General features: G+C 36.3%; 1 protein-coding gene across 3 annotated transcripts in view; it reads left to right on the top strand.

Annotated features, from left to right (window-relative positions):
- The first annotated feature begins 394 nt into the window (after positions 1 to 394).
- Positions 395 to 10255, top strand: part of manba (mannosidase, beta A, lysosomal) — a 40866-nt gene continuing 31005 nt past the window's right edge. For all 3 annotated transcript variants that reach the window (XM_041221754.1, XM_041221745.1, XM_041221762.1), the window contains exons 1-4: positions 395 to 796; positions 3354 to 3448; positions 7368 to 7473; positions 9115 to 9285. In XM_041221754.1, the coding sequence (XP_041077688.1) occupies positions 572 to 796; positions 3354 to 3448; positions 7368 to 7473; positions 9115 to 9285 (597 nt within the window). In that variant the 5' untranslated portion in view covers positions 395 to 571. The remainder of the gene's footprint in view (positions 797 to 3353; positions 3449 to 7367; positions 7474 to 9114; positions 9286 to 10255) is intronic.

Below are 10255 nucleotides of genomic sequence, written 5' to 3'. Positions count from 1 at the left end.
TGTTGTTTAAAAAAAAAAAAAAAAAAAAAAAAAAAAAGCATCTGCTAAAACGTATTTTACATTATTGTAAAATCTGACTAAAGTTTGATGTAAGTTGTTTTTATAAGAGCTTCTAAACGCCTAACTCTCTGTTACAGGACTTTTTTTAAAAGCTATGACCGCATTCTATATATACATATATTCTTACAAAAATTCGTTCGGGCATAGAATCAAAATGCTAAATAATTTAAAATTTAATAATACAATTGATAGAAGTCACTCTAAAACATTCATTAGAAAAAAGAAGTGAAAGCAATTTGGATTTTCTTTCTTTTTCTTTTTTTTTTTTTTTTTGGTTTGGTTTTACGTCAGTCATCCGATCAGTCACCTGATCTGGTTGTGCAGTTGCTGCAAAGTATACAGGAAGTCCTGACACACAGGAAAATGAAGCATTTTTTGTATTGTTAGTTCTGGTAGTATCGTTGTGAAAATTTGCAGTCCATTGAAAACACATGACACCAGACAACCTTCATTTCAAAGGTTACCAGTGAAACGGTCGTACATTCCATTCGTTTTGTTTATATCCACCGAGATGAACTCGACTATTTGTAAAGGTCTAGAATTTGTATTAGTTTGGAGTACTTTCGCTATATTTGGGCTTAAAGAAATATCTGGGACGGCCCCGCACAAACCGGGTTTGGAAACATACAGTTTGGAGGGAAAGTGGAAAATAAATAACGCAAACAATTCTTTGGCTCTGGTTGCGGATGTACCGGGTTGTGTGCATTCAGCTCTGCTGAAACAAGGACTGATACAGGTATGCCATGAGTGTACACGCGAGGTTGTGCACTTCCACGATACGTGTGTGTGTGTGGGCCACACGTAAGTTTTTATTAATTTATTTTCCCTTGTACGATTTGTGATATCAGTAGTAATCATTAGTACACTCAATAGTATGGACACCGTAATCCATCTAGAGTGTACGTCAAAACTTTCTTTGCGCGTATATATATATATATATATATATATATATATATATATATATATATATATATATATATATATATATAGCTCCTTTAAGGAAACACTTTCCTTTGGCATTAAATTAGTGAGGTTGACACTTGTTTCTGTTATTTTAGAGAGACATGACATGGTTCAGGACATTACTGCATTAGTAATATACTTTATTTTATGTTAATTAATTAATTAAAACGCAAAATATCATAAGGCTAGTGAATGCTGATCTCCCTTAGATAATCATCAAAGCTACAAGGAACGATCAGGGATCACATCCATGACCTTCCCAATTGAGATAATGTGTAAAGGGGCCCAGCGGGACACCTGTAGATAGCAGTTACTCCAGAGCTACCAACATCTATACAAAGCGAAATTAAATATACTTTTCTACAGTACTATAGCTTGTGAACCTAAAAGTTATCATTTTCATCATGTGTCACTCTGTAATCAAATGGCCTTCAAACAACATCTGCAAATATTTATACCCCCCTCCTGTAGCAAACCAATTCAAGATGTATTAAATAAATATTTGAGTGGGAGGATCTGTTTCAATAATGGTGTCTGTCTGCAGCAGTCAGGAAGTGTAACCTATTATTCCCTGTTGAAATACCCTAAAGGCTCTATAAATCGTGTTGTCTGATATTTAATTGTACTGCTGCGTTAAAGTCCATTGCTTAGTAAAACATAATTGAACCTGAGCATTCCAGTGGCACTTCTCCATATCCTACAGCTTTCAGAAGAACACACAGTAAAGCTAGCCAACTTTTAATTTTTATCTATCCCTAAAATGCCTTAAATGCCTTGGCTGTTGGCAAAGCCTTAGATATTTTTCACCCCTGGACTGAAACTGACTTGTGACTTGTTCTACACCCACTGCTTGGCATGAGCCACTCCACGGACATGGTTCATTTGTTACCCTGCTAAGTTGTCAACGTCAGACTAATGTTAAGCTCAAGATCTTTGATGGATCCATCACCAAGACTAGTATCAGTTCTGTGATAGGAATGACGTATCCAGTGTGCAAAGTTTTATTTAGCTTTCTGTTGCAATTACTTCACAGTTCATCTATCTTTCTATACTGTAGTACTATATTTAGAAAGGTACTTTGTTGGAAGCTCTAGAGTTATGGGATTGTGCAAGCAGTGACAACCTGTGCTTCTATTAAGGCTCTTGTAATAACAACATTGACTTTAACTTTTTTTACTATCAAGATAATTTTTTTATTATTATTGTGGAATTAACTACCTGCCTCTTTAGTGACTTATCAACCAAACCTGGCCCCGGGATTGTATACAGGAATACAATTACATCATGATTATTATGACATAACATACCAAAGATTAAATGGATAACAAAACTCACTTGTTTGGTTTCATAGCAAATATCTGGAGTCAATAGTGATTGCACCCCGACGAATTACTATTAAATCCAAAATTTTGGACAGGATTTGATACCCACCGGATGGAGTGATTCGTCAGAGGTTAAAGTCGGTATCTCGATTTAGGGTCAGTATGACATGTTTTCCAAGAGACACCGTACCATGGGTCATCCCCCCCCCAATCCCCCCACCCCCCCCCCCCCCCCCCCCCCCCCCCTGGAATCTGAATTTACAAAATAAAACAATAGTTGTACAGCAGGAAAATGAATAGACTGATCTTTAATGTATATTCATTTAAGTTTTTGTTAATTTTTTTAAAAATAAACAAATAAAAGCAGACTACCTCTCATTTTCTTCTTCGAGAGACAGCCTTCCTCTCTTACATGTTGAGACGAGTTATACACACAAACATTAGGGCTTCTGGCTTTCGGTGTTTTCTTCTGACTTTTTGCCTCTCCTTAGGTCAGCCAGGGTGTCCTTGGCTCACCGCGCACCAGCGACCCCTGTAAACTGTCCAGGCGCCTGCGAGCTTGCCTGTAAGCTGCCCAGAGCTGCATTATCCTCCGACACTGTAGCTCTGGTTGGCTGCATGGTGGGGCTGCAGAGTGAAAAAAAGCAGTCGGCTGACGGCACACGCTTTGGAGGACAGTGTGTGTTCGTCTTCACCCCTCCCGAGTCAGCAGGAGTGGTATAAAATTGAAAAATTCCTTTTTTTATGTATGTCATAGAAAGCTAAAGAAAGCAAACACATTTATGTATTTAAAAAAACTAAAAATTATTATGCAATACAAATCCACGTTACCCGTCAACTTTTAAACACCTTGTTTATTGTATGTTGCAGTGCCTCATTGTGAATTAGGCTATGGCTACTATGAGCAATGCATTTAATGATTTCTCCTTGTAAATTAAAAATGAACAAATACATCAAGTCGTTGTATACGCTAACTAGGTTTTTTTTTTTTTTCTGGTAATCTTGTAGGATCCCTATTATAGATTTAATGATCTGGCTTACAGATGGATCTCTCTGGACAACTGGACTTATACAAAGGCATTTTCTCTCCCGCCTGACATCAGGTAAGGCAATGTATACCATCTCAGTCATATTCTAAACTCAGACTGTGAACATATCTCTTCATGTTGTGGTTTAAAATATGTTTCTGACACACAGAGCTGGCACCAGGAACTTATTATTTTGCACTGTCATGCTGTTTAAAATAATTTCAGATGTTTACTCTGGGAAAGTACACCTGCTGTATAATGTCATTCTTATGGAAAGTATTACCTTTGTTATTAAAGCCTTAAGGTCTGTCAGTAACAAGTTTGAGACACGTTGTGTTTTTTGTGTAGATATTGTATGTACATTATCTTTTTGCCAAGGTCAGTGATACAACCCAGGTGTTTGTGCTGTTCCAAGCTCAGTCACAGTATTTACTAACTCAGTAGTCCATAAAAATAATGGTTCGCGATGTGCATGGTTTAATTGTGTTAAATAAACAGTGCCAGAACAATGATCTGCTTAGCTACTGCATTGCCCTGTAGCTGTTACCAATGTTCCAAGTGACAGTTTTACCAGTTCCCTCATTGACCAAGTCCCCAAATAAGCCACCTTCTGCTTCCATTTTTGATGGCTTGTGTTAGTATTTGTAAATTATTAAAGTAGATGCTAAATGAACCCTGTGTTTTCTAATAAGTAATTTGTTAAAAGCTTCATATTTCTTATAAAATAGATGTATTGATATAATGTAATCCTTACTACTCTTTACTACTCTTGTTGGTGTCATTTAGAAAGTTTTCCTTGTGTCCATTTGTGCCGCTGGTTTGCCAATCAATAGGAAGCTCCTTTGTGCATGAGCTTCCCTGTCAGGGTTTCTGCACCAGCAGAGAGGCACGTTCTGTTGAAGGACCCTCTGCTCTCATGTGCTGCAGTCAGAGCCGTGTAGGGATTCTGTATACCTGTGTGACCACTGATTTGTACTGAGGCTGTTCTTTTTTTTTTTTTAATTGAGCACATCAGTTAAAGAATGAAAAGCATTGTGTATTTCACAGTGTATAGTTGCATAGTAAATGTGTATATTTTCCCCATGTCAGTTTTACATTCTTCCAGTGGCAGTAAATGTGGTTACTGATGGGATATTAAGTAAATCAAGTTTAAAAACAAAGTTGTCTTTTTTTCTTGGTAACGTATCTGATTGCTTAAACAGTAAATCACAGTTTACAAAGAAGGTGTAAGCATTTAGTCTGTGAAACGTAAATTTAAAGTTATATACTGAAGGAGTTAAGATTTTCAAAACAGCTAACCAAGCGAACTTCTAAATACTCACAGTAGAAAAAACAAAACATCATAAACTATATGACCAACACCAAATGTAGGACCACAAAAACACAATATACCAGCTCAGGGAATTCTCTAGTACAGAGTTTAGAATTCTCAATTCATAATAAAGTGATTCATTGATTCAGGTCCCCAGCTGTGAGGCTACCATGTTATGATGTACAGTAACATTAGTGGTTGCTGCAGTAAAAAAAAACATGTTGTGATTGAATATGCAGTGTGGTCCAGTTCACAGCCTACCTCTGTAAAGTGCTTTGTGATGATGACTCACTATGAAAAGCGCTATATAAAAATACATATTATTATTTATTATTATTATTATTATTATTATTATTATTATTATTATTATTATTATTATTATTATTATAGTACATGGTACACTTCAGATAAGCTGCATACTGAGTGTTTTACATATTGAAAAAATCTGAAATGCATAACTTCATTAGTTCCCGGCATTTTAATGGTCAATTGTGAATATACTGCATGCAGTAGCTAGAGAATGGATCATAAAAATAACTAAATTGCTTGGAAAACGACAATGTTGGAGTTTTTTTAGGTGGAAAATAAGGAAATTGATCTTTTTTTTTTATGGTATGACCAAGTTTTTGTACAGTAGTTCAAAGTAGTATTTCCATTAAAATGTAAAGCTGTAGTTAATGCATACCGAATAAGTTAGCATTAAAGTATGTAAGGTATTTGTTGAAAGTACTTATGACTTCAAGGTAATGTTGAATGTTACCCAAAATACATTGTACTCACATAGGGGTAGAGATAGGCCAGGCGCAGCACAAACATACCACAATTTGCATTTTCGTTGTGACAATTTAGAAAGTATATATTTTTTCGTATATACTAACAGGGAATATGTTAATGAAAAGAGCAGCAATATAGTAATTTAACTGCATACATTGCGAGTGTGGACAACATTGTTCAAATAAATAGCAGGAGTCGAGTTGTGGTTTGCTGCAGCAGAGGATTCCTGAAGAATAACGTCTATACAAGCAAAGGTGCAAGAATCAAAATAACATTGTTTTTGTTAAATGTAAACCTCATCTGTACAATGCATTCTGTTCCGTCTTCATTTTACCTATTTTAATACTTCACGCATACTTTTACAGTTCTCGATGTATTTGAAATATAAATCATTGCGCTGAAATAACGCTAATATGTTTTGGGTAGGCTACAAATTACATTATATCTGTATCTATCTATCTATCTCTCTCTCTCTCTCTCTCTCTCTCTCTCTCTCTCTCTCTCTCTCTCTCTCTCTCTCTCTCTCTCTCTCTCTATATATATATCTCTATATATATATATATATATATATATATATATATATATATATATAGGCATATACAGTACAGTTGAAAAATCTAATAAATACCTAGCACACTTTCTTTTTATTTTAGCCTACTGGTACACATTCGTGTACAATGTGAATAAAATATTATTTTAAATAGAAACAATGATTTTAGGGGCTTTTTTCATTTTATTTTAAGTATTATTGTTTTTAACTTCGCCTACTTATTAGCTTAGACAATTAACACACAATAGATCATGGTCCTATACAGACGCTTAGAGTGAGCTGGAGGGGTTTGGCACATGTGTGCAGTCAATTGCTCCCAACATGCTGTGAAAACCAGAAATGATATAGAAATTAGTTTTTAAGACTTGTAAGTACACTCTGACTTTAGTGAAAATTAGGTACTTGGGTGTTCGCCTAAGAAAATGCATTGCGCACGAGAAAAAGCGGACTGCGAAATGCCAGCATGTATTTAGTACATCTACCCCCATAGTGTCTAGTTGGAGAGTAAATTACTAAATGACCCAAATCTTTCTCTTGAGCGCTGAGTACATGTATTTATTTAGAAATGCGTTTTTCCTGGAAACCCAAACTGAGCTGCTGTATGAACCTGTGATATGTACTGTCCTGTGCTGTGTGATACAGTGACTCAGGCAGGTAAAGAGACTTGCTAATACACTGAGACAGTAGCTGAACTGAGAACAGAACTGTCTATTTTACAATAAGAGCTAAACAATAGGCAACCCAGCCTTCATCGGTATTGAATGATGTGATGTGTATTACAGGAGGAACAGAATGCTGTTCTCTCATGTCAAAGTAATACCTTAGCAGTGCCTCACCACATTGTCTTAAAGAGATTCTATAAGTTCCCTGTGCCATGCACATCCATTAACTACATAGTTCTCACATTTTTAGTTTTGAAAAACGTTCAGTTTGCAGGCCTTTCTTTGATTGTCTTGTACTTCCTTAAAACGAAAGTATCATATGTTTGTGATATCATACCTCCTGCACATTGTAGACCCATTTAGTGAATAGAAGTGTATGACAAATATAGTATTATTTTATTAGCTACAAATACAAAGAAAAAAAAAATCACTATTGTCTTAGAACATGCTTTATTTATGTCAGTATCTGCATTACATATTAATCTAGACAACAGGGATGGTTTCTTCAGAAGGTTATAGGTTTTTAGATGGTTATGTCTTTTTCGTATACTATTGTATCATGAGCATGATCATTTTTGCCTACTGAATACATTTCAAACAATGTTTCCTTGAATACTTGATATTATGGTTTTGCTGCAGATAATATGAAGGATGAAACTTAAATAATAAATACATTTTTTTTTAAAATATCAACAGCAGCAACAAAAGAGTAAATCTTGTATGTGATGGCATAGATACAGTGTCTGCCATTTCTATCAATCAAGTCTTTGTGGGGAGGACAGACAACATGTTCCAGAGATATGTGAGTATACTACTGTATCTCTTGATAATTTTCACCTGTTGAACATTTTTCATATTTGGCTTGTTTTGAGATACACACAACATTTTATAACATTATTATATTTTTAAATTAATGAACATTTTATTTATTACATTGCTAATCAATTATAGCAAACTAATGCCAAGCCCAAGTTTTTGCAGTATTGGATCATCAGAATGTCTTACCAGCACTTTTTTCCCCCCACAGTTTATACAGATGTAAAAAAACAAAAAAACAAATGATTTCCTTCTGTATGTTCTAAAGACATCTTCAAGGTGTTAGGAAATATAGAATCTTATTATCTGAGAAATAAATGACTTGGTCCTAAAACAACATGTTTGCACAACTGGGCAATCCCATATCATATGAATATATGTACCCTGCTGAGAGTTATAGTGCCAACAAAAACTGTCTGCACATCAAATTTGAGTCCATCCTGGCAGATGACATTGACCAGGCTTACCAGTAGTCTGACATTGATGAATTATTCAATGTAACAATTGTGTTTTCCTGAAATAGCCCAATATTTCAATGAAGTAATGCGTTACACCCAAGTTCTTCATGAAGATGTAGTTATTTAAAAGCCCTTCTGTTTTACCTGGAGAAACATTCTTTTTGTTTTCAGTATATATTTTTTTAATATTGGCAAAGAGGGCAGGGAGATTTAGTGTTGCTGCTGCTTACACAGAGGGTACAGACTGGAGATTTAAATATATTGTCAATAGAGGGTATAGCTACAGTATTGACAAAAATGTGCCGTATACCACATTTACTTGCTGGTCAGGCCAACTGGACAGCAACATGCAACCTCCTTTCCTGCTGTCAAGCCAATTACCTGGTTTACCATATCCCATATACCATAGTTGAAGTGCAAAAGCCAATACTGTACTATGTTCCCTGTGGGCCTTGGGGAAGATTGGCAACTGAACAGGAGGTGAAACACATTTGCGTGGCTTACCTTGAACTCCATGCAGGAGTGCTTTTTGGTTGAGCCCTGTATGCTATCCTTTGACTAGGGTGATCAAGTCATGTTCAAAACCAAACAATTGTGTAGTGGGGTGTGAAAGTGAGTAGAGCCCTGGGGTTAGGTGCAATGCTCTTTTGCTGGTGTCAACACACCCACATATTTGTAACACAGTACAGTCCAAATATTTACATAGCGCACTCCAAGCACTTGCTCACACACACACTGTTATAATACAGGGAGACACTATCAGATAGGCGAACTTGACCGATCCTGCTTCCTGTATGGTAATGCCGCAGGAGGTATTATAATACAGGGAGACACTATCAGATAGATGAACCCGTCCGATCCTGCCTCCTGTATGATCCTGTATATGTATATGTGTGTGTGTGTGTATATATATATATAATTTTATGATCAAGCATTTACATTTAGAGTGCATAAATGTAAGTATAGAAAAATACATTTTCAGCTGAAACAAAAACTTTCATTGTGATTCTAAAGCAAATGAGCAAAAAAAATAATGTAGCATTCCTGGGGGGAGGATTCGGATAGTGTATTGCAGGGGTGGCAGTTTTTCCACCCTACATCTTCCTTTTCTCTGTTACAAATTATATTTCCAGTATACGATTTTGATCTGTGTTGTCTTTCCATTCTAGAGTTTTGATGTCACCGCGTTGGTAAAGGACAGCAATGTTGTGCAGGTTGACTTTACGTCAGCAATAACATATGCAGCTGAGCAAAGAGCAGCTCATGTCTCCTATATGGTGCCTCCGGAATGCCCCCCTCCTGTGCAGAAAGGAGAATGCCATGTTAACTTCATCAGAAAGGTAAGAGCAGTCCTCAGGGTCTCTGCAGTAGAGAACGGTGGCTTTTCTTGAGAGTTTCAAAAACTTGACTCCTGAATGCAGGGTGTGGAATAATGAACAAAACAGTAGCTTTAGAGAATTTTCTTTTTAGTTGTTTAATTTTGTGACGTAAAACCTATATAGTTCCTATAGAAAGTCTGCACCCTCTTTCAAATTTTTCACCTTTTGTTGCCCTATAGCTTGGAATTAAAATGCATTAAAATAGGTTTTTTTTTTTCATTTATCTACACATCCTGCCTTACAACTTCCAAGTGAAAAAAATATTCTAGAAATTTGTAGAAAATTAATTAAAAGTGAAAACTGAAATAGCTTGGTTGGATAAGTGTCCATCCCCCTTGTAATAGCAATCCTAAATTAACTCAGGTATAACCAATCACCTTCAAAATCACACACCAAGTTAAGTGGCCTCCACCTGTGTTAAATTGTAGTGATTCACATGATTTCAGAATAAATCCTGTAGGTTCCCTCTGCTGGGTAGTGCATTTCAAAGCAAAGACTCAACCATGAGCACCAAGGCACTTTCAAAAGAATTCCAGAACAAAGTTGTTGAAAGGCACAGATCAGGGGATGGGTATAAAAAAGTATCAAAGGCCTTGAATATTCATTGGAGCATGGTCAAGACGATTATTAGGAAATGGAAGGTGTACTGCACCACCAAGACTCTACTTAGATCAGGCCGTCCCTCCAAACTGGACAATAAGGAGTCTGATCAGAGAGGCTACCAAGAGGCCAATGGCAACTTTGCAAGAGCTACAGGCTTTTATGGCCAAGACTGGTCAAAGTGTGCATGTGACAACAATATCCCAAGCACTCCACAAATCTGGCCTGTATGGTAGGGTGGCAAGATGGAAGCCATTACTCAAGAAAGCCCACCTTGAATCCTGTTTTGAAGTATGCAAAAATACACTCAAGAGATTCTGTAGCCTTGTGG

This window comes from Polyodon spathula, chromosome 2 (genome assembly GCF_017654505.1).
Source record: "Polyodon spathula isolate WHYD16114869_AA chromosome 2, ASM1765450v1, whole genome shotgun sequence".
NCBI lineage: Eukaryota > Metazoa > Chordata > Actinopteri > Acipenseriformes > Polyodontidae > Polyodon > Polyodon spathula.
The sequence above is the reverse complement of the archived record's forward strand: the minus strand, read 5'-3'. Positions and strand labels throughout refer to the sequence as shown.